Genomic DNA, 25,360 nt, shown 5'->3' on the forward strand with positions numbered 1-25,360 from the left:
GTTCGTAGATCACCTAGCATCCTTGGAGGTTTCTCTTGCAGCAACGATGTGCTGCACGGAGACACCCTTTTTTATCAAGGTAGACAGAAAGCATGTGACTTCTTCTGTTCAGAATATTTTATTAACATAATTGTCTAATTACTCAGGCAACTGACCAAATTACACTTTGCTTTTCACTAACAGCATAACAACGTAAATATTCTTCGTGCAAAGCATGGTGACAAGTCTATACATACTGCTATATATAAATATGTACAACTACTTGTTGTTGTTGTTGTCGTTGTACTCCAGAAAGTTATTTTTCCCAAACACGAAAAGCTCACCAGCAAATGCGAAGGTGTCTGTTTTCTGAGGTCTTATCCAGCGTGAACAGTTTATTGCGTGAAGATGAAAAGCCTGTTCCTTGAGTATGAGGAGCAATAGAAAACACAAGGAGGGTGTGTGTTCCCTGTCGCTCCTTGTACTCAATATCTCGCATACAAGCCCGTTACACAAACTCCCGCACCCAACGTCATTCTGTTCTGTTTGTCTTTCAAAGCTTTCTTTTGATAACTAATTATGCGCGTACCTATACAGTCTTTGATACCTGCTCTCTCTTGTGACACGCCAACATTTGTCCCGATTCGAGAAGCAGTTGCATGACACGCCTCTGGGTAAAATTCCTCAGAAAAAAAAGAAAAAGAAACCACGAATTTTTTATATGTTGCGCAACTTAGCTATTTATTGACTCTAGCACCCTGTGACACAATTGCCTCATTCATCGTCACTTCATCTGTTTGTCACTGTTGTTATTTCGCTCCCGTTACACTGAAGAAAAAATGGCAGTCGTTGCTGATCCCGACTGTGGTGTGGGCGACGTGGCGATCTTTTAATTGTCTCGGCGTGCGCGCACACCCAAGGTGGCCAGGCGGCGGCAGGGCCAAACAGCAGCTGGTGTGAGTGAGGCTGGCTACAGGATGTTTCAGTAGCCATGTCAAAAATTTTTATTGAAAAAGTATGCAGCGTATGCATATGAGGTCAACGGTATTTAGTCCTGCTAGGTTTTTGCCACACATTGTGGTAGTTAGCACACACGTCACGCATTAATTAAGCTATGTTTGCTAATTGAACTCGAAAATTAGCCAAGTGAGGGTAGCGTTCTCCTTCATGAATTTGTCAGGCGACAATCCGCCTCTTGCCAAAGCGCTCTTGCTGAAATTCGGACTTGCGCAACTCTTGACTCCGCCTCAATTGAGGCGAAGTGGATGAGTTTCCTGAGAGATGAGAGTTGAGAGATGCGTACGCTGAATACTTGTTTCATTAAATTTTTTTGCATGGTGTGTGCATCGTAACTGAAACACACTGTAGATACATATACATACATTTCATTGGACTGAATTTATAGAAAACGAAACATGTGGTGGAGCATGCATATTTACATAGGTAGCATATCCTGCTCCACTTTTTTGAGCGTGACTTTTCTCGGTGCTCGACCTGCTTCTGCGACGCATAATCAGAAAGAAGTCGTGGGATTGGTACACTCTTAAAAATGAACTTTACCGCATAGCACGCTCCTAGCCAACCGTAATCTCGAATGATATCGTTAATTATGAACCGCATAAGTGTCACAAAAAAGGCGAACGCCTCCCGTTTTCAACAAATCAGGGCAGATAACGATATAATTCGAGATTATGGTTGGCTAGGAGCGTGCTATGCGGTGAAGTTTATTTTTAAGAGTGTAGCCTTCTAGTTTTCTTTTGCCTGTAGCTTTCAGCGGCAAATACGAATTTATACGTTCCATACACTCTTAAAAATGAACTTCACCGCATAGCACGCTGTTAACCAACCATCATCTTAAATGATATCGTTATCTGCCGGGATTTGTTTAAAACGTGAGGCGTACGCCTTTTCTGTGACACTTATGCTGTTCATAATTGTCACAAAAAAGGCGTACGCCTCCCGTTTTCAACAAATCAGGGCAGATAACGATATCGTCCGAGTTGATGGTTGGCTAGTAGCGTGCTATGCGGTGAAGTTCATTTTTAAGAGTGTACTTTACAATGACGATTCGTGCTGAAGAAGGCATAATCTTGAGAAACGATCACTTCAGCGTGTGCGTATGAGTTTCACATTTTTTTAAGAAAAAGTTATCTGGAACTCAACAACGCAGTCGCCAACCTGTTGTCGACCTAGTAGAAACTAAATGAAAAAAAAATGAAAAAACACCTCAGCGCACCGTTGCCATTAGAGAAACTTTCAAAGAAGCTGAGGACGTTTAGCTGCGGAGCGGCGGCATTTTTTTTCGGCCCCTTTCTCACGGCTGCAACCTGGATGCGAGAACTGGCGCATTTTTTTCATAATTTGCCACCACCTAACAAAATATATTTTTGAGGAAAGTCGAAGATATCAAGGTCCCTTGGTTGTTTGACAATTTGCTGTTCGGGCTGTTGGAGGCGAGGGAGAGAAAGGCTGATTCACATTACTGCGTTTACGGCTGCGTACAACGTCTTACGTGTACCTTCGTTCTATCCTGAAGGATGTTCCGTTGTAATAATTCGCTGTCAGCTTACGTATCGCGCAAGCGCAACTGTAAACGCAGTAGTGTGAATCATCATGAAGAAGGCGGATTCATCATGCGCGTTTGTCTTGAAATAATGTAGTGTAACTAGTGTAATGTTCCCCCTACAGTTTATTCGTTGAACAAGGTGCCTAAAAGTTGTCGTTGCAACGCATTGACGAGTCTTGAGAGTGGGACCAACTGTGCGTTGTACTTTTTTCTCATTCTCGAGCGTTTGATCCAATGTGGGTCGCCGCCGGCTGGCTTTGTTCCAGCGAGCAGTGTAAGATGACATATCCTTCGGCTAACAGATATGCATCACGTAACTGTACTAAAATGTTACTGAGCCTTTCCAGTACTCAGATAAAGTGTAATTACTAATTAGTATTCTGAAGTTGTTGCAATGTGGTTTACTTCTGCAGGTGGGCGAGCGAAACGAAACGTTCCGGAAATATTTTTTCATGCAAGGCTCCACACGGTGGCCACAAGTTAAAGCTTTCGAATATCTGATTTGCGAAATTCGCGTGTCAATTTTGGCACGCAACAAACCTATCAACTTCTAATTACTGCGGGTATTGCAAAGCACCATTTCGCTTTTGTTTACTGAAAAGTATATGTATAATTTGCAGTCCTATACAAAATCTGCGGCATAAGCGGGGCTGTCTCACACTTTGTCCGCCACTGTAGCCTGTTAGCCTGCATCGCATCTTAACATTGCTGAGGGAAAGAGGTATAGTGAAGGTGAAGGGGAATCCCTCCCCCACAGCCATTTCGTCCCCTCTCCGTCGTTCACTCTAAAAAAACATATAGGGGGGGGGGGGAGTGTCGAGGTAGCTTGCCGTTGAAAAAACATATAGCTTCACCGCATAGCACGCTCCTAGCCAACCCTCATCCCGAATGAACTACGTTCTCTCTCTCTCTCTTGATTTCGTGAAAACGGGGTCGTACGCCATTTTCCTGGCAATTATGAACTGCATCATGCAACAAAGATGGCGTACGCCCCCGTTTTCAGCAAATCAGGGGAAAGAACGCTGTTGGTTGGAAGAAAAGAATGATGGTTGGCTAGGAGCGTGCTATGTGGTGTAGTTCATTTTTAAGAGTGTAGTTTAGCAGCTTGTTGCTCGTAAACCCAGTACAACTTAGTTATATCATCTTCCTTGGTAGCGCCAAAATACACGGACGACACAACGCCCAACATCCGAGTATTTTAGCGGTACCGAGGATGTTGACATGTACCAACAATGCGCATAAAGGCAACTCTTAACTACTACTACTACTACTAATAATAATAATAATAATAATAGTAATAATCATTGGGGGTTTACATGACGAGACAACTGAGATCATGAGCTACGCCACAGCGGTCGGTCTGTGGATTCCTTTCGCCCATTTGAGGGTTCTTTAACGTGCGGTGAAAGCTCACCACGCGGCACCCCGTACTTAACGTCCCTCGCGGAAGACGGCGTGTCTAAACAACTTGTACCCTGCCACCAAGTTGCTGGCGTCCTCGGCCGGGTTCGAACCCGCGATCTGAGGATCAGTCTTAACAAGTTATACGTGTGACGAGGAACGTATTTTTAATTTGTGGGTAGAATTGCGGTAAAACGGCCCGGGGCGATGTCTGGTGGGAAATAATCCTCAATTTGTCAAGTAACAGTGATCTATGTTCCCCACTGGCTTGCTGCTCATGGTGACCACGTATAGCCGACTTCTTTGAAATTAGTCACAGTGTTATGCGCACGCAACGTAGTTTTGCCGCTGCACATGGCGAGGAACGCGCTGTTGGTGCATGGCGATTTCGACGCAGTGTTACCCGCAATTTTCCATTTTGATTTTCTAAAAAAAAAGAGACGTGAGCGCAATAGGCCTCTCTCTGTTTGTAAACAAATGACGTCATAGTGTTCGACAGCGCCACCGGTTTGGTAGAGTTGAACTATGCTCGAAGCTATGGAGCGAACAAGGTCGCGCCCGAAAACCACGGTCTTGAGTGGATTACGATGACCCCTGAAAGGGACGCGACCTTCGGTTCTGCTTTTTTTTTTTTTTTCAATAGGAGGCAGCGAACAAGTGTCCATTCGTGGAAACCAGCTCTCCCTTTCCGATCTGTTTCGGTTTCGGTCTGTCTACCAGCGTCATGATGACGTTTCTCGGGTAGAGGTTTATTGTGACGAATATTGTGACGTAACAGTACCAGACTGTCGGATAGATAAATTTTCTGAGATTGCAGCTCTGCTGCTTTACACTATACAGTAACTTTAAGTATTCAAACATCAGCAAATTTATGAAATCTGGAGTCTTTGTCCCTATATAGACGGTGGTGCCGCTGAATCATTTAAGCTACATATGTTTTCAATTACGGGACCTGACATAGAGTTTGACAATAGTTAGCGTTAACCTTTAGCTATTTTTACCTACGTACGTGCATGCGTCCTCTTGGTAGTGTATATACTTGGTATCCCGGATATTGACCATTCTCTCCATATGTCTGTTCTTCGTTTTGCATAATCTCATTTCCCCACTTGGGGTCTCGGTGCTCAACTTTTGAGTTATTCTGCATTCTGTTTAAGTCATTCTGTTTGATTATTTTGTAACGCGCGAAAATGCGCTAAATTTCAACGTTTATTTAATATCCCCAGCCACTTTTCTTTGGCCGCACTGCTCGGCCCAGTACGACATCCCACACAGCGGTCTGTGACCAAAGCAGTTTTCACGTTCCTGAGCGACACAGGTCTCATGAACAGCCTGTGAACTCAACACTCTAAAAACAGAACTTCGCCGCATAGCACGCTGTGCGCCAACCATTGTCAAGAATGATAGGGTTATCGCTTCTGATTCAAAGACAGACGGGCCTTTTGTGGCAATTTTCATATGTATCGAAATTGCCACAAAAAGGCGTACGCCCATCTCTCTCTTCGAATCAGAAGCGATAACCCTATCATTCGTGGCAATGGTTGGCTCACAGCGTGCTATGCGGTGAAGTTCTGTCTTTAGAGTGAAGTCGTGTCATTTCATTCTTCAGTGCCCCACCCTCACCTCTGACCCTTCATACGCATTGTCCTCATCTTTTTTTAATCATCTTCGGTTACATCCTTCTTTCACCTTTTGTTATTTTATCCTTTATTTTCTAGTTCTTTTCTTTTTAGTTCTTTTAGTTTTATCTATTTCTCTCTTTCTTTACTTTCTTTCTTTTTGTTTTGTGGAATAGCAAGCCGACATACCGTGGCTGACCTTTCCTCCCTTTTTTCTCTTTGCTCTACTAAATATATTCCCCCAGCCAGCATCATGGCTAACGTCTCCCTTCCTTTTTTTTTCTTCATTTTTTATCATCGTTAAACAAATACACCCCCCCTCGTCCCAGACTACGAAGACGGTCTTCACGTGAATTCACGTGACGGTTTGCGCGCCTCAGCTTAAAAAAAAAAGAAAGGATGGAAAGAAAACGCTAACAAACGTTCTGTTCTGTTCAGGGTCGTGCCACAAAGGCTGTTTATCTCAGTCATAACGCATTGCGCGCTATTGGTTAACGCTAATTTCCATGGGGGCAGGTGCGATATGTCGAATTTTATGTGCCAGCTGCGAATCACTGAACTGTGGTCAGTGCGTTTTTATGGACTGGATTGTCTGCATTCATCAACCTCTAATTATAATGTGTTATCGATCCAGGTCCGCAAGATGGACAGCAAAGCCGCGCGTGGTCGCAACAACACGCAGAACGGAAACGTCGGCAGCGGAAACACGTTTCGGCCCATCATTCCAAAATTCGGAGCTGGCGGCGAAGTGTCGGTGGCAAGTCTGGGTAGTCCAGGCAGTGGCTACATCCAGGACCACTTTCCTTTTGTGCCCCCCGACTACGGCCGCGCCGGACATCCCGGTGGGCACCCGTTCCTTCCTCCGGCCTACGCCGCTCCTTTGAACTTCTCGCATCTTCTGGCAAGTCAGTTCGCCAGCTCGGGATTATCACCCCACTACCTCGCGCTTCCGCCTTCCTTCAGCGAGGTTGCCCAGATTCTGCAGTCTCGCCTGGCAGACAAGGATACACCAAACGGGGACGTTAGGGCTGACCAGGCCGAAGCTGTCAAGAAGATCCTGAGCATTGTCGATGCTGCAAAGCAAAGAAACCCGTCACCTCCCCCGAAGAAAAACGGAATTCTTCCCGAACTTCTGGCGTCCGGTCCTCTACAACAGGCCGCTGCTGCAGACCATTTCGGCCTTAGCAAAGTGTCAAGGGGCGACTTCCAATGCAAGAACTGCAGGACCTCCTTCGATAGTATGTCCAGCCTACACCAACATGAGTGTCATGCTCGCCCTGCCAGCCGGGAGAGCAACAATGATCCCAAGCGACCTAGGATAGAAGAAATTGAGATTAAGGAAGAGCCTAAGCCAGAATCTTCAGAAAGCGACGTTGACGTGAGCAACACAGAAAGTGGAGGCGAGGACGAAAGGCCTCTCTCGTCAAAAGGTATCGTGATTCTCGAACAAGCGGCAGCAACAAGCTCTGACCTAAAAAAGGAAGATTTAAGGAACCTTGCCAAGGAGATAGGCTGCAGTTACCGCGCTGTCAGCAAATGGTACCGCCATATCCGTTCATCTCGTCAGCACCGTTCCTCACCACAGCCTCCGTCACCGTGCAGCCCTGCGTCCCTAGCGTCTAAACAAACTGACTCCACAATGCTTGTGTCGTCTCCTTACACGGCGTTGGCTCCACATTTCAACGGCGGACAGTTACCGCGTTTCGCAGCCGCAGACCTCAGCCCATCCACACAGGGAAATCAGACAGAATCGGAGCAGCCATTGGACCTGTCCTTCAAAGGCAGAACGGGTAGCGATGTCTCAGATAGTGATTGTGAAGCTCTGAACTTAAGCCAGAAATCACGAGTTCGGGAAACAAATGGTGGCTTTGGCGTCTCTGGTGATCTTGAGCGTCGGCGGTCGCCAGCATGCAGGTTCCCTTATGCTGCTGAGGACCTGAAACTCGCCCTTTTTCAACGGCACGCTTCGAGCCCGCTGCTTCATGCAAAGATGATGGGACTGCCAACTTTGAAGAGCTTTGACGCTGATCCTGCTGAGCTGCGTCGGTACCAGGAGGCGTATTTGGATCACTCGAGGCTCCCGATGTACCCGGTTGCGACAACAGAGTCAACAGTAATGGGACTTCTCCTTGGATCTCCCCACACAACCCTTTCGCCACCCACTAGTGCAGAGTTCCTGAGATCTTCGGCATCATCCGACGCCGGCAGCCGAGAGGGCACGAGCAGTCCACGGACATTGTCAGGCTATACAGTTGACGGCAAAGTGTCATCCCCGTGTTTCCCCGATGGTGACATTGCCGTAGATGGAGAGCCTAGAAGTCCCTCATCCCGGGCATTGCAACTAAGGCAGTGGAAACATGTAAGTTTACTGCAGAATAAATAGTCTCTTCCAGTATAGGGAGCATCTAAATGAGCAGGTATTAACCTTGATGCACATGTACTTTCAGAGTGAAGGCGATGACAGCCAGATGGCTGATGACAACGTTTTGGTCGGTGAAGACCTCAAAAATGGTCTGGCTTTGCACATAAACAAGAAGCGAAAAGCGAACATCAAGGGCGACAGTGGCTCCGAAGAAGGCGTGTTCTCTTGTGACCAGTGCGACAAGGTCTTCAGCAAGCAGAGCTCTCTGGCCAGGCACAAATATGAACACTCAGGTTAGGATTAACTTCATCTTAGAACATTCATATGTTGCCGGTTGAAAACACGCATTTCCTATGCTATAACATTCCATTTGGTCTAAGCAGTGTGAACTGTATTCAAAGATAAATGCTAGGGCTCCTTATTATGGCAGGAAGATGTTCAGCTAAAGAAAATGACAAAACGGAAGCCACTCTGAATTCGCTAAGTTTATGATACTAAGGGGTTGCGCGTGTTTTCCCGAATGGAGGGGAAAGATTTTCGGCATGTCCCGGCTGAATTCCTGAGTGTCATTCTCCGTACCAATAGCCGTGACTGTGAAGCTAGGCTACGTCACTGTAATTTTGTAGCGAAATAGCAGAACACTCTGGAATCATAACATGCATGTCAAGCTAGCGCGCACGTCTATCTGCTAAACGTGATAATTGTAACGTACGTAAACATCACAGGACATTGCAACGCCGCTGTTCCTTTTAAAGTGTAAACTTTTCCGCCATTTCTTAATCCATATCACCTGGGTATTTAAGCCACGTAACGTTATTTACACGTTTATTCCTCTTTCGCCACAGGGCAGCGCCCGCACAAATGCGACGTGTGCGAAAAGGCCTTCAAGCATAAGCACCACCTGACGGAACACAAGCGGTTGCACAGTGGCGAGAAACCGTTTCAGTGCCAAAAGTGCCTCAAGCGCTTTTCTCACTCGGGCTCCTACAGCCAGCATATGAACCACCGCTTCAGCTACTGCAAGCCATACCGAGAGAACGGCAAATAAGGACGTCTTTATATTCACAGTGAAAACTTGGACGCATCTAGCGCTGGACTCTGGGTCTGGAACGAAAGGCGACTTTCCGAGAACGTCAGCCGTGTTCAACCATGCCGTGGCCCCGTTGCATCCAGGGGCAAAAGCCAAACAGTGGGTGGTTCACGGTGCAGTGGCAAGGATAGTTCGTCGTGAGCTTCACGCCGCTGCCGAACGTCTACAAGATTTCGGCCATGTGCGGGACGTCTTCGAATAGTGACGCCTGCACGGGAATAGTGAAGCGCTGGAAACGGTATCTTCTGCTGTGCAGAGGCAGTCAGTCGTGATAAAGCACGACGGCTTACTTTGCTCGAATATTGGCTTTTCTTCTCAGTTACGCATGCCAGCGCCCTTACAAACTTACAGTGTCAGAACAAGTTAGCATAGCTGTGTTTACTGTTACCAATAATTTCTCTTTTCATCAGTTTGCGTGCATTCTTCTATACCTCCACGGTGAATCATACTTCAATATAGACTGGTTAAAATGTTGGAAAATATAACTAGGGAACATATCTGCGTACTTGCTTGAGCCCATTACACCTCGGGCCCGTTCAAAGACGCGGCAGTACACGGCCTCGTCGTCGAGCTGTGCCTGGTACAAAGTAGAGCCAGTTCCAGCGCTTCACAGGCTTACTTGCAAGCGGGATCAAAACAACGTAATATAAAGTTTTTACTCCTTCCAAGCATGTACATATTCAACTTCCACCGCTGTAGCATTCTATAACATGGATGAATGATATGGGAACGTCTGCGAATGTCTGAGAGTGTGTCAGAGATTCTCTTTTATATGTATACAACGTAAAGCGCCATGTCATTACTGAAGAAAGATTATACTTATATAAATATATATAAATATATTATATCTACGAACGTTTCTCATACCGAGCGAGGCTGGCACGGTCGACGAGTTGTTGAAAGAACGCTAAGAGGCAGTTTCGGAGTGATATGTATGTTTGTTTTTGAGTTTACATGGCCACTTTGGTTATCACTGCGCATGCAGCTTTGTGCTTTTCGTTTGTTTTTCTCTCGTTCGTTTATTTTTGCTACGGTGGACATTGAGTATTATGGTTAAGAATTTTGGCCAGTCAATTAAGCTTGTGTGGCTTTTATGTTTGCATTTCAAATACTCATCAGCTCGTGCGCGAACAACGAATGTTCAAAGGTGCTTTACTGATACATTTAGCGGATATATAGCGGTTATTTCAAGCTCAAGTAAATGCGTCCTAAAACGTGTCGGGTGCTAGACTGCTAAGTGAAGAACGTGCCATATATGTTTTCTTTCAAGTGCCAGATGATATCAAAAACGGCAGTTATCGGTATACTCCTCCACTCATCTAGTCCAAAGCATCACAATCACGAACACCAAAGAATTTTTACCTCCAAATACTCTCTACAATACGAGGCATTGATTGCTGTTTCCACGGCCGAGTAAATGTACTAGTCAGCACATAGTCATTACCGGGCCGAATGTGCAATTACGGGAGAGTCAGACAGCGTTCTTCTAACGCGTGCAATCAACTGGCCATCACCAGTATCAGACACGTTCTACCACCACCGCCACCGGCTTTAATACCCGCGCTTCCTTTTTTTCTTTCATTTCCTCTATTTTTGTCTTTTTCTGTTCTAACTTCCTTCATTCCTCTCTATGGGAGTCATGCAGGCCATGCCGGCACTTGTACATACTACACGATGACAGTCATCCCTTCAAAAGCATCCATCCAACTCTTTTTCCACTTTTTAACTACAGAGGGAAAAAACGTGACACGCGAACTTTCTCTTTCCCTTATACGAATTTTTCCAACTTTACCCCCACACCTCTTCTCTGCGGTTTGGTCGTTATCCATTAGGCGTACATTTGTAGCCTGTTTGATGAGTGTACCTAGTCACTCTTGTATTATAGTTGCCTCCTATTCTCATTGTATGTGTACGAAGTCTGCGTAGTTCGCGTTCCGAGTCCAAATTTTTGGTTTCTCATCCAAAGAGTTATCCTCTTTCTTTTCTTTTTTTCCACGCGAACCACCGATTCTCGGACAACCGCCATTCTTATCTGTTTCCCTCTCACCCTCTTCAAGGACGAAGGATACATTTCAAGCAAGGTAGATCACCTGGACTTAATGCGCCATACATCTACTGGATCTGTGCCAAAAATGTCACTGTATTTTGTGTTACACTGCATTTTGAAGAAACTGTATAAAAAGAAAAGCGTCTGATCGAGCACGAATTTTTTAAAAAATTCTTTATGTAATCGCATTTCTAACGTGCTATCATTTATACATTCCTGATGTCATTTGATGCCGACTTCCTCATGAAATGTCACGAAGACAATCCTTTGCCTGCTGTGCTTCCGTGTGCGACTTGCTAAGTTTCATCGTTCAACGAATAATGTAACAACCCCAGGTGACCCGTCTCAACCAAAGATAGCCTTCGTCAGTGCTGTTATGATTCGAGCACTGCTCCTTTCTAAGCTCCTAAAGACCTTTCCGAATCCTCGCCAGTAGAAAAGGCTTCATTGATAAACTTTTCCCTCCCATACTAACATATTTCCTCCGGATGTCCCTTCAAATCTAACCAAGTCTACTTCGTTTGTGTGAACGTGCCAAAGACTGCTGGTTCAAGGCCAGAGTCCCACATTTTTTTTCTCGCGACCAAGTGCAAAATGGAGTGCTCGGGGTTTGGCGTGCTTTGGCATGGACATGTTCTCCAGCCAGGGGCACGGGTACACGTTTCAGTGCTCTTGAATTGCATCAAGTTGATTCCTTGTTCCCTCGCATCTGTTTGAGTACCCTGTTACGCGCAGAGTGCACGTGTTCCGCCAAAGACTGGATTTTGCCAACCACTTGTGTATTCACCCCTGTTTGATATTTTTGTTGTTTTTATTTCATGCTATCATCCGTGTAAGATTTATATTTTGTATAAAGCTTTTGTTAACAACTGGATCTCATGCTGTTTCGTCTGTTCATCATACGGTTGTGCCCAAGACAAGGTCGTGCCCTGTAGCACCGTGACGCGACAGTCTTCAAAGGCGTAGTCGACATGTGCTTCTGGGACCTATTAAGTGTTCGTAGAAAGCATGCAAACATCATGGCATTTTATTTTTGTGCCCATACGGAGGGAGAACCTCATTCGCGAAGGGCATTGAACAAGTTATTGGCAATACGGCTACTGTTTTCAAAATAACCGCAAAACATTTAATAGACCTTTTTACAAAAGCAAGCGCCACCTGTGGCACGCAAGGGCTCATGGGAACTTATAGCGCCTCAGAGCATTACAAGACGGCCAGAGGCGGAGGTAGAAGAAGAACAACAACCTTCCCGGTGTGCGCAGCAGCAGCGTCAGCCGTGATAAACCATAAACCGAAGCAGATGACCGATCAGTGTCGCTCAAAGTTCCCATGCTGCCTTGCGCCGCGCGCTTGGTGGCGCGCGCATCTGAGTAAAATCGTCTATTGCTGATGAAATGACAATGTTACCTGAAGCCCAGAAAAAAATTCTAAAGGTAGCGATCTGGGGAGTTGGAGACATGTCGGCCTTTTGCAAACGCCTTGAATAACACTTCAACGAGGTACTGTTTACGCTAAAACTTTTTTATTTGAATAGAATGGTCCTTCGCACGTGGTGCAAGGCCCCGATATTGTCTTACACGGTTATTATCTTACAGGGGATAATGATAATTTTATTTCGATAAAGTTTATTGGTTAAGGTAAAACGAAGAGCTACATGAGAGGGACCAACCTGGAAGTACACAGTACAAATGTATACGATTCCGCTCACCGAGAAACAGAATTACGGCAATACGACCCGCCGTCCATGTGGCACAAGCTCCGCCGATTGCCAGTGTGCTATTGCCTTCTAAACCTGGCAAATGCACACTCATGACAAACATGGTGCACTTGCAAGATCGACCACCTTTCAGGTTAGGTTAAAGTGCTACTCCGGACTCAGAAAACAGCGTTTATTTTATTTAGTTAATGAAAAGAAGGCGCCTCAAGGATTCATATATGCGAAATTTCAATCGTGTTTACGGACGCTGAGCATTTCTGTCAATTTTCGAAGATCTGCTGAGCCTCCACAAGTTTCGATGACGCAACGAGCGAGTGACGTAATCATAAGCCCACAAATTGCAATGACCCCATGTTCTGGAGAAGGCACTCGTCTCCTAGCAATGGCGCCGGCGTCCGGGGAGGGTCACGTGGCGGAGAAGTCGTGTGAGGCTGATCGAAAGAGGGGAACATTGAAGAGATGTCTTCTCCCTCCTTTGTGCTTTCTCCAAGGTCAGAGCGGTCGGATGGTATGTCACGTGGGGCTCCGTTACCGGAGTGCAAAAAGTGAGCACCCCGGAAGACACGTTGCCAAATGAGAGCCGGGCGCTCCGTCGGAGCCTAACTAGACGTCACAGTTCTCAAAAATAAAGATTAATTTTATCTCGCTTACACGTCACGTAGAGCAAAAATATTTTGCAGGAATGTAAAGTGGGACAAGAAGATTTCAGTACCACAACTTTGGTAGGACCCTGAAGACACGAGATTTAGTCCGTAGTGGCACTTTAACGGAGAAGCAGGCACCGCGCCATTTTCTTTCTGGACCTGCTGTGCACCCCATAATGCTGGCGACAGAGATATCTCTTGTACTTGAACATACTACTAAACCTTGCCGGCATTCAATTTAAACGTGCCATTACAAGTGGCGCAGTCAAGGGTCACACGCCGGACAGTCCAAAGACGAGCAGGTGGAGCCGCCTGCACGAACCTTCAGGAAAAACCTGTGTCGCCGTTAGTAGCGTTGGCAGTGCTTTACGCACAAGCAGCGTTGTAGACTGTGTAGGACTTGCCCGAAGCACTACTGAAGCTGCCGAGGGCATCACTCAGGAATCTCCGCAACATTCGTGCAAGCGGCCTCAGAGCCGTCCTCAGGCCAACTTCCGCCTGGGGCAGGGTGACCATGAAGCCTCCACTAGAGGCACTGTCTAAGGATACACAAGAGCCAGAAGAGGATTTAGGCATGGGATTTACATGTGCGGCATCCATCTCTAGTTGTTCAGAATATTTTATTGACATTATTATCTAAGTACACAAGCTAAGTATCTAGCTACGCACAGTACTACTGACAATTTATTCTCTTGCGCAGATGTTCTACACTTCAAAGCTCTGAAGAGCAAAAGCGGAAAGTGAATAAGGAATTCTATACAAATTCTCCGGTGCAAATTTTCTCGGTTCTACGTCAAGGACTCAAAGAGCGGTGGACACGGGGATCTAAGAAATCACTTTCTTGGTCACAGTCAATCCGCCAACTTGGTGCCTGTAAAATACGCACACACACATATACACACAAAAGCCTGCACAACTTGGAGATGTTCGATCGCTGACCAGGAACGCAGGATCCTCGTCACGTCACACGGTGTGCTGTCCAGTTGAGCCATGGCTGCTTGGAGATGCTGTGTCGACGTGGATGACATCGTCGGCTAGACGGAAGGTACGTATGTTTGGCCAATTCGAGAAATAAGTCTTCCGAGGAGACGCGTTTTACGTGATGAACTCCAACACACACACACACACACACATACATTGCATGGTGACCGGGTGGGCGATTCATCGCCGCTGAGGCGGTACACTGCCCTATTTCGAGTTGGGAGAGGATGAAGGGATGATGATGGGGACTTTCAAAGACCCGCGCCAGACCGGTGGAGCACAAGTAATCCGCCAGAAGACGAAGGCCTTGCGTCTGGTGGGCAGCGTTCGACCACGGACCGAGGATCTTCGCTAGGTTGAACGGCCGCTTGTCAATGCGTTGCATAGAGACTTCCATTAGTGCACACTCGTGGTGGTATTGCCCACAAGCCAGGAAGACGTGGCTGAGGTCGCCGTGTACTCCACAAATGGGGCAGAGGGAAGACGAGGAGAAGCCGAGATGGTATTGAAAGGCAGGTGTAAAGGCAACGTTGAGCCTCATGCGGTGGAAGAGAGCAGTTAAGGGGCGCGGTAGTCGCGGAGGAAGGACAAGAGAAAGCGTGGGGTCTACATCAGAAAGAAGGGAGTGAGCTATGTCGTGTTCCCACCACTGATCTCTATGTATAAAGGCTGGATCGCGCATGGGAGAGGGGCTCGTGGGGGAGAGGCGTGCCTTCGGGCCGCCATGTTGGTGGGCCCTAAAGTGCTGTGTGCGCCCATAGAGAACAATGGGAGGCAACAGAGATTGTGAGTATTTATTGCGCTGCAAGCATTTGTCGTTGTTTGTCATCACACAATTTTGTAAGGTGCCAGTATACTGATGTATCCTAACAGTGTTTCACAGGTGTCCTGCCGTTCGATTCTTAATTACGTTATGTTTTGCATTCCGAAACTAGATCGTCACTGCAGTGCAGCGCTGGGGATTGTACTACAGCACGTTTCCCAGCCAATATTTCAATAAGAAACGACTTGAGGTTAACAACAACCATGTATATAATATCCCGTACTGCGTTCTGGACAAAAATTGTTCCATAAAGAACGGTCCGGGAAGAGATATACTCGCATGGCAGAAAGAGATCGTTCTGTAGAATCACAGCCGTTGTTTTAGCCGTGTATGCGTTTAGTATGATTTATATCAAGCATCGCCTTAGCACGAGTCTCTTAGTAAACGACAGCGGTGCTTTGCCTCGCAAATATGGACACACCGAAGCAGCCCAAATAATTACTTCACGCAATTAGATCACACTCTTTAGGACAGTTAATCAGGTATAGTGATGTAAGCTTAATCAATTAAGTTACTTAGAAAGTGGTAACACCTCCTTGAGACACAGGACTTATCTCTTTTTGAAGTACAGCCCTTCTATGTTTGTTTGCTTCTTCCTTTATTTGTTCTGATTATTTGCAGGCGCGGTTGTGCCAAACTGGATGTCCTTCTCCAGCGCTCATATGCTTTTGTTGGATACAACTGCAGCGTGAGAAAAGTTTGTCATGCTTGTTATGTGGAGCATGTTCGAAAAAATGCAGCTCCACATATGGTCTTCAAATTGCAACAGGTCTATTTGGAGCTTGAAACAGTTGTGATTTTGTCATTTTGGCCCTCGTGTACCCAGTCTGTGAAACGCAAACAAAAAAGTCTAACACGATATGCTTTTGTAATGAAGATCACTGATGATGAGTAAAGAGAATATACGAGTTCAAGTTTATTCAATATTTTATATCATTCATTATATTATTCAACGTCTTATGTCAAGTTTATACAACATCAAGTTTATTCAAGTTCAAGATTTATTTCTTGCACTTATGCGTTTCAGGATACAATGAACGTGCAGGGAGGTCGCAAAAGGCTACATTTATTGTTTTGTGACCTTGCTACAATGGCAATATATATTTTAGGAATGACAATGATCAGGTACGCTCTCTAAATTTGTAGCACTCAATTTTAGGTTGGAATGAGCAATGAATAGCAACTTCCATCCTGATATTTTCTCATATATGCTAAATTTTAAATTTAATGTGATCGAATATGTGATAATATAACAATAATATATAAGAATATAATATGTGACAAATGAATGTGATCAACAGTAGATGTAAACAACATGAGTAGCCAGAGAAGCAGGAGGAGCACGTTGCAAAAAAATGCAACTGCACATCTGAAACTCCAATCATTATCATCGTCATCTAAAAGGGAGTGTGGTAGCACTGCCGTGAAACCAGGCACGATTTCTGAAGATCTTCTATGACACTTTCCGCAGTTTGCACACTTTTCTGCAGCGTCAGACTCTCTCATAGGAGTTACTTTTCAGTGCGTTACAATTTAATGTGCGAGGGCTCTCTTGCACGACACATGTACGGTTTCCAAACTGCAACATGACGATTTGGAGCTTGAAACTCGAGCCCTGGTGTACCCTGTCTATGAAATGATACCAACTGAATCATGTCTGAAACGTGATGTTTAATGGAAGATGGCTTTCTTGGTTGTGCGTTCTGCGTGACAAAGATGTAACACGATATGCTTTTGTAAAGAAGATAAGTGATGTTATGCTCTATGAATGAAGAGAATATACATTTTTCAAGTTCAACATTTATTCTGGCATATACGCATTTCAAGATACAATGAATGTGCAGGGAAGTGACAAAACAATACATTTATTGTTTTGTGACCTCCCTGCAATGACAATATATATCTCAGGAATGACAATGTACACGTACACTATGCAAATTTGTTGCACCCAATTTTCATACATGCTGAATTTTAAATTTTTGTTTTGCTGCCTATGTGTTCAGTGTATTACAAATTGCTTAATGCAAACAACACTTTGTTAATTTCAAGCTTTTTGCTCCCATCTAAGATATTCCTATCCTGGAGGAACTGCCACTTCGACACCATAAAATATTCAGTAGGTTTCACTCTGGCAGGCCCTGCCACTGCAAATTTCCTGAATTGAAACCCTTCAAACTGTGTCATAATCTTAAATACGTCAATATTTCTGCAAGTAGTTGACATGCTCGATGACACTCCTCCTGCAGCTAAGGCAACTAAAAAAAAGAGTTCCAAGAGGCCGAAGGTAAACCTACAGCTGCATGAGTGTGATCAACAGTAGTGCAATCTCAATAAATAATTTTCTTCTTATAGCGTACATGTGCATGCCTATTAACTGGAACAATTATCACAGTTCCCTGACAAGTTTTAATTTCTGAGAGTGTACTGTAGAGGCTGCTTAGATCAACAACAGTTCATACAAGGTATTATATACTGTGAATGCCTTTAAAAATCCCATGTGACACATATGCCTTTACTTTCTGGAGGTGCTGTGGTAGTCAAAGTTTGTGGGCATTACGCAGGTTCTGCACCCATTTCTTGAGTATGTTGAGGCAGCTGTGAAGTAACCTGCATTGATGATGATTATTCCAATTTTTATGGTGCATCGACAACAAAAGAAATAATACATCAGAACATTGGTTTGGGTGCAACCAGTTAAAAATGAATATGTTGTTTAATAAATGCATTGGACAAATGTTAAAACATCAGTTTAAAACATGGTTTACAATCCCTGTATCTTCTAAAAATTGAAAAGATTAAAAACTATTCTAAAAAGAAGTACAATCTCTAATTATTATATTGCTGGGTGAAGGAGCCTAAAGTCTAAGGTGTGTTTCTGATGTGAACATGTAAGAAACTATGCAGAACTGAGAGAGGCTAACCACAGTGCGTGCACTGAGGTTGTTCCTTCCTGTAAAGTAGAAACCAGTGGATGAGGAACGTGATACTTACCTGTACACCCAGCCGTATCACACTGCACAGATAATTCACTGGGTAGCCCTCATGACAAAACCTGTATTGAGAGACCACTTTTGCCTTAAAAACTGCTACAAATAGCACGACACGCTACAAATTATTACTATCGTAAGAAGCTGACGATACAGCTCAGACACAAAGGCGTTATTCAAGTCGCGCCACACCACCGTTACGTAGGATTCTTTGTCACAAATCAAACCAAGGCACAAAACAATACCAATACATGAAAAAAGGTGACAATCGTGGTCTCATTATGACGTAATACCGAACTTGTGCGTGAAGGTAATTCAAAGAAATGAATGTGGCACTTGGCCACTTGCTTCCGCAGAGAACACCGTGTACCATGCTAGCAATGCATGCAAAAAAGCGCTCGAGTGCTCGCACATATATTGATGACAACACTACCTGTGTAGTGTAACGTGTTCTTTCAAGCATATTATGCACTCAAACTGTATTTGCCGCCGGGTAAAATGCAAGTGTGCTCGATTGAACGTCGGAAGAGCGGTCAAGCAACCTGCATCCAGTGCTCGTTTTGGGCAAAAAAACACTTCATAATGGTCAACTAAATATACAGAATGGACGCCTATTTATTCCTCGATAAAGAGTGACTCACCTGTATAAATTTAGGCCCTGTAACCTTGCCAGTACGGTTGGTACGACCGTAATTGCAAGAAGTTGCCATGATCGCTGCGGCGACTGTTGTGGGTACAGTAAGATGGCGGCCGGTTTCTTCACGCTTGCGCTCCCTATCCGCCATCCAGCCTTTTACAATCGAGATCAGTGGTTCCCACTGAGCCTGCATGTTGGGACCGGTGAGTGCCGAGAGGAGGTGCCTTCGGTCGCCCGACGACATCATTATCGGGGAAAAAGCTGCGTGCTGATGGGCGCTCAATGCGGCTCTGTCTGCTTCTTCGTTGCCGCTGATACCGACATGTCCGGGGATCCACTGCAATACTACAGTGTGCCCTGCAATGGTCGCCTTCCTATAAGCTTGCAGGATGTCAAAGACAACAGGACCGAGGAGTCCACGTATCCCCAAGTTGGCCACACACTGGAGCGCGGGTCTTGAGTCTGTAAAGACGACCCAGGACTGAGCTGGACTGGCTGATATTTTTTGCATAGCAAATAGAATGGCGTAAAGCTCGACACACGTAGACGATGTTCTGTGAGAAAGACGGTGACCACAGGAGACTGACTGAGATGGAATGACAAATGCCGAGGACGATCCACCCCGAGTAGATGACCCGTCAGTGAAAACTGACGTTGACGCCGTGTAGTTGTCATTCATCAAGCCCAGGGTAAGCTGCTTGGCGACACACGGGGCTGTATCCCTTTTCCTTCCATGCAGGCCAGGAACAGTTAGGCGGGTGACTGGACTTGACAGAGACCATGGAGGGGCACTGGGAGCCACTGTCTTCACTACGAAACGCGGGACGCTAAGCTTCAGCTGAGTCATCACCGAGCGGACCTTGCAGTGCTTGCGCCTCAAGATCTTCGGTACGAGCGGGTGCCGCCGATGACGGGATAAAAGTCGGGCAGGTCTCACCGTAGCGAAGAACATCCAGCGGGGTGTCCCTCGCTTCAGCAATAACTGCTCGGGTCTCTGCTGCTTGGGGGACACCTAGGCACACACGAAGGCTTCGCGCCAGGAGGCACTGCAGCTTATGATCTGAATATGTCGGCAGGCCTTTAAGCACCTGCAAACTATACGCGAGGGACCCTCGAGCCAAAGCCCTGTGGACGGCCAACAGAGAGCTCGTGTCACTGCCCCACCTAATGCCTGTCAAGCGACGAATCACTGCAATCCAACGGTGGATCTTGATCTCCAAGCTTGCAATATGCTTCCGCCAAGAGAGCCTAGCATCAACAGTGATACCGAGGAACCTATGGTGAGACACGTGCTTCAACGGTATGCCAGCAACGGAAAGCTGGAGGGGCCTCATGTTCCGCCTTGCAAAAGGAAGTATTACTGTCTTCTCCGTCGATATGTCTAAGCCCGCCAGTGACAGGTACTGCTGGATAGCATCGAGAGCGAGTTGGAGGCGTCGCTGGAGGGCAGGACGGGATTTACCGCTGGTCCAGATACAAATGTCATCAGCATAGATGGAGATAGCCAATTTCCTACCGACGCAACCTCGAAGGCCAGCCATAACAATGTTAAATAAGATGGGGCTCAGAACACTCCCCTGGGGCACCACATGGGTCAACTCGACAAAGTCTGCATCCCTGGCTTGTGCGGACGAACAGTTCCCGTCCATGAAGGAAATCAGTAAGCCATGAGAGAGCTCTGGAACTCCAAGTATTGTACTGTACTGTATGAAATCCATGTCGCACTTCGAATGAAGTGCAACAAATGTCCTGTGTCCTTGGCACCCGACCAAACACTTCCGTGCAGGCGTTCGTGCAGTTTTTTTAGAGGCACTAAGCTGGTGCATGTACTGTGGCTATGACTTCCCTGTGAAAACCATGGACGTAGCCTATGTGACACGCGACTGCTATATTCGTTTTTATTTCTGAGTCACGGCCTTGCCTCAGTTATCATTTTGCATTACTGCATCTTTAATTGAACCTGAGTAGCCGGCCTTCTTCATGAGTACCGCCTTCTCCATTTTACTTTTCCTTACTCCAAACCAACCAAACTGAAGGGCTGAAAAAAAATAACAAGAAAGTCAAACTGAGTATAAATTCGCACAAAATGTACGAGAGCAGCGCGCAGTCCTCGTGCGCAATGGAGCTTTCAATCTCAGTAAAAGCTGCTTCCCTCAGTTGCCAGTCTGTGACGTCACGTCTTCCGTCCAATAGTAAAGCGCGCAACTTATTTATTCTTTCTTTTTGCGGTTGAATTTGGCGCCGGCGTCCCACGTGTGACATGAAGCAGTCGACCGGTCGCCTTGCTCCTTCGCCGTAGCAGACGAATCTTGGCATCCAGTACAAGTGCTCGATGATCTGACGTCACAACATGCCCGAAGGAGGAGTTCGCTGCCACTACGAGCACTCTTGCAAACTAATTTTCCCAAAATATGCTGCGCGACAGTTCCTGAAGGTAGTACGTTCATATGACGCGATTTCAGAGAAATTTTGTCCGTTCACATATCGAGGGTGCACTGTTCTCCATCTGGCGTCTCTCCCAACTCATACACGACCGATGCACGGAACAAGTGCAAACGGCCAAACTCCACAATTCATTTAATAATATAAGACATAAGAAACGAACAATCGCATACCCAATCAAGAAGTGCCGTAATACAAGAAGAGGTTTAACAGACATAGTCCATTGGACCATTTCTGTTTCTCGTTGTAGGCCTAACATTGGCAAGTTCATGCCAGATGCTCGGCCAGTAAACGACGGCCGACTCCAGCTTCCCCTGAGTGTGATCGCTTTTTAAGAGTTTTACGAGGCTGTTAGTAGTGTTCTTGTTTTGCTACACATTAAGTGGATGCCGGCTGCAAAAGAAGAGAGTCGAGGACCCCTATGTACACCGCATACGGCGAAAGAGGACGACACAAACAATTCGCTCACTGTCAGCAATGATACAGAAATCCAAACCCTAATAATTACTCTGGATCGCTACGCTTCCACGTGAGAGACTGCTTTCGTGAGTGAATATGCGCACAAGTTTTCCAGGAATGACACATTTTCTTTCGTACTCACGTGCTCACCGATGTCACGCCGCAAGAGCGTTTGCACCATCCAGCACAACAGTTATACATGTCGTCGTATGCACAAGGCATTGTTTTCCCTTTAAGCATCGATTTCCAGAAGCGAAGCGAATATCACCGATGTATACAACATCAATGGCACACAAACCGGAGATAACGCCCACCAACCATGCACATGGCGCAGGCGCGGCATCCACCAAATCGCGCGCTCTTGAGTGGTGGGCTCCCATAGGTCTGTTTATCTGACGTAAAGTATTTTTCTGTCCCGTCGCACGAGCACCCGTATCTGACCAGCCCCCGTGGCTCAGTGCTGGCCATGTCATGGTTAGCGTGCTGGCCATGTCACGTCGAGACTGGGAGGTACCCAGGTTCGAATCGCGGTGCCGGCTGTGCTGTGGCGTATTTCCTGGGTTTTCCTCTAACGCTTTCAGACATATGTCGGCACAGGTCCCTTAGAAATCGGCCCAGGACGCACATTCCCCAAGTGCGTCAGTCGTGACGTTGCCCACCTCTGTGAGGTCAACAACGGCGAGCCCCTTCACCAGTACCACCACCACCGCACCCGTATCTGAGCGGGTAGGATATAATGCCTTGCGCTGAGAGTGGAAAGTGAACCGGGTTCGCATCCCAGCAAATGGAAGTGCGCCTTTCCTGCCCCCCCCCCCTCCCGAGATGTTGTAAGCCAAATGTTGGCAGGTCCCTGTGAATCGGCCCAGAGCGCACGACCCATCTCTGAGCAGCACGCCGCCAGGACAGGTATGCATGCAGCTCGATAATAAGACGTCCCGCGAAATCTACTTACTTAGTTCCGTGCCCTTAACGTCATTCGCGCGTCCCAGTTATATGCTCGGCTTCATTCCATAGCGTGTATCATCCATGGTTTCCTTGTATGTTTATAGCCGCGCTCTTACACAGGAGCGCAACCGTTTGCTTGAAACCTGCACAGGTGATTTTGGTGAACATGCAACCTTCCCGTACAAGCAATGACGTCCTTGAAGAATGTGCTCTTCTTGGTGTTTGAGCATGCTTATTATTTGACCACTAGAATCTTGGTTTCTGTTACCAGCACGAGCATGACCCATACTTTTCAGGTGGGCTGTGCCATTAAGAACAGCAAACCTATATATCTGACATGGCTGACAGCTCTTAACCAAGAGAGTGCCAAATGCTGCCGCTTTGCTCCCTTTTGATTTACACGTAATGCGAGTGATCCTGTATTTACTTGGCGGCTTATATTCCTATATTATTCCGTCCGAAGACATAACTGGTATCTTCCGTCTCTCGCATCTGACGTTGTCAACATGTGCTGAGCTACATGATTTGCTCTTTGCCATGCGCAAGATCCTGCAGTGTTCAGCTCGGCCATGGGTCTTCTACACAGACTTGAAAGCTGCTATCCAATGCCCCAAAACAATGGGCATTCGAGGTCCTCTCATGTCCATTGTTGCTGAAGTGCTTGAAACTTACAAGGAGCTGCTGGACCTGGGCCACTGCACAGTATTACAGTGGGTACCTGGTCATGTCGGCGTACCCGGCAATGAAGAGGCCGACCGGGCGGCCCTGCGGGTCATCATATAGCTTCAGCCCACTCTATCATCTTGCCCAAAGGTGATCGTCAGGCTCTCGTCCTCTTAGTACTATCTCTGACTGAGACAGACAAGACAGAATCACAGTGGCTGCATGACGTTACACCTTACTCTCTGCTCCACGCAGTGGATACTTCTCTTTCACTGTCGCTTCCTCATCGCCTTCCGCGACACTACGCATCCCTTCTTCACCGCATGCGGCTGAATGTTGCATTTACACCAGTTATGAGGCAGCGTCTTGGCCGTGCGCCCTCGGACCTTTGTGCAGCACGCAATGTGCGTGCAGACCTGCACCACCTACTTATGGACTGCCCGGACTACCAGCGGGAGCGTGAGATCTTGCAGCACGAACTGCATGCGATCGATCATCGCCCATTTACCATAGGCAAGGTGCTGGGCCCATGGTCCAGTCCCGCTCATACACGCCAAGGTTTGCGTCACTTTGGGACTTCCTGTCATCAATAGGCCTCTCCACCCTGCTTTGATTACCGGGCCCTTATCATCTCCATCATCATCTCATCATCATCATCATCACGTACAAGTGGCACTGGGGCAGCGCCCAGCCTGCTGGCCGGCATCAGCCCCATCTCATCATCGTATCTCTATGTGTGTGTGTGTGTGTTGGCGGCATGTTGCACGTACAGTATGGTATAGGACTGCGGATAATTTCGACCACGGATACATTAAGGTGTGCCGGAAATCTCTGACACACAGTGCTGGAAGCAATGTTTACCTCCTTCGCATTTTCTCGAAGCCTCTTGAGCGCAGTAAGCCAGCACGCTGCCGACTGAGCTACTGAGGCTGGCTTTGCACCGTTGCACTGGCTCGTCAATGGTTTCCAATGTTCTGTGTCATCAATCTCTTACCCCAGCTCGTGTGCGCTCTTGTACGCAGTGTGTTAGCGTGCCAATCTTTTAATGCGAATTCTCAACGTCGTAACTGCACTCTTAAAACAGAACTGGTGGTTGTTGCTGGTAGTTGGATGTCGTAAGCCAGCACACTTCATGCCATATACGGGACTGGTTCCTGAGACACGCAACAGGGAATGTTCTCAAGGCAGTCCTGCAGCATCCTGCCTGCAGGAGAAAAAAACTTCCAGCCTTCGCTGTTTAAGAGAAAGTCTCGACGATGAAGCAGAACTATTGTGCTAATCACAAGGCCTGCCTGGGAAGGTTTCCACTATGGCATGCTGCAAACGTGAATTCCTTTAATCGTTTCAGTAGTTAAGCGTTGCGTTTCATGGTACTTTGCCACATCTTGAAGGCTCAGTGCAAGTTACGGAAGTAACACTCAGAACGAGCTTCGATTTTGAACTGTTAAACTTCTGCATTAACACTTTTGTAACGTTTCATTTTTCCTCACTGTAATAACGAAATGAGGACATTTCATTTTTGCTAGAGGTGGGCGTGTGAGAGCAAAACTCTTCAATTCGGCCTCACCGTCATTGTCATGAGCCAGCAGTGGCGCCGCTACATGATTATATGCGGTATACCACTTGTGACACAAGCACCATATAGGTACCACGCCGCAAGTCTCAGTTCCAAATTTTTTGGCACTTATCAAATGCTGAATTGCTATGAAAAACTGAACGGCGATCCCCACATTCATCCTGGTAAGATTACTTCCGCTAGCATTCATATACTTGAGAAAGCTTCAACTTTAGGTTCCCTTCCGGTGTAGTATTGTGTCACAGCCCGAGCATGCTTCCGCTTCGCTTTGTTTGAAGGCAAATCTTGCTGGCGCACAGTTGCACCACTAGGTGTAAAAACACCAAAGTTCAGAAGCTCGTGGATAGTATGATGACTCTGAATGATGCCATACCAGAGGCTGTCTCAATGAAAGATACTCAGAAACTCGCAGCCTAGTCCGC

The 25,360-nt window shown here is 46.5% G+C and overlaps 1 protein-coding gene and 1 long non-coding RNA gene across 11 annotated transcripts in view; one reads left to right on the forward strand and one right to left on the reverse strand.

Moving 5' to 3' along the window:
• Positions 1 to 11,938, forward strand: part of LOC135385332 (zinc finger E-box-binding homeobox 1-like) — a 491,031-nt gene extending 479,093 nt beyond the window's left edge. For all 10 annotated transcript variants that reach the window (XM_064614587.1, XM_064614593.1, XM_064614592.1 and 7 more), the window contains 3 exons: positions 6,200 to 7,924; positions 8,013 to 8,220; positions 8,773 to 11,938. In XM_064614587.1, the coding sequence (XP_064470657.1) occupies positions 6,200 to 7,924; positions 8,013 to 8,220; positions 8,773 to 8,975 (2,136 nt within the window). In that variant the 3' untranslated portion in view covers positions 8,976 to 11,938. The remainder of the gene's footprint in view (positions 1 to 6,199; positions 7,925 to 8,012; positions 8,221 to 8,772) is intronic.
• Positions 11,939 to 17,612: 5,674 nt separating this feature from the next.
• On the reverse strand, positions 17,613 to 18,331 carry LOC135383397 (uncharacterized). The gene is made up of 2 exons (XR_010419848.1): positions 18,221 to 18,331; positions 17,613 to 17,836 (listed from the first exon to the last, which is right to left on the reverse strand). It is a non-coding gene; the product is annotated as an uncharacterized LOC135383397 (long non-coding RNA).
• Between the last annotated feature and the right edge of the window lie 7,029 nt (positions 18,332 to 25,360).

This window comes from Ornithodoros turicata, chromosome 2 (genome assembly GCF_037126465.1).
Source record: "Ornithodoros turicata isolate Travis chromosome 2, ASM3712646v1, whole genome shotgun sequence".
Lineage (NCBI taxonomy): Eukaryota > Metazoa > Arthropoda > Arachnida > Ixodida > Argasidae > Ornithodoros > Ornithodoros turicata.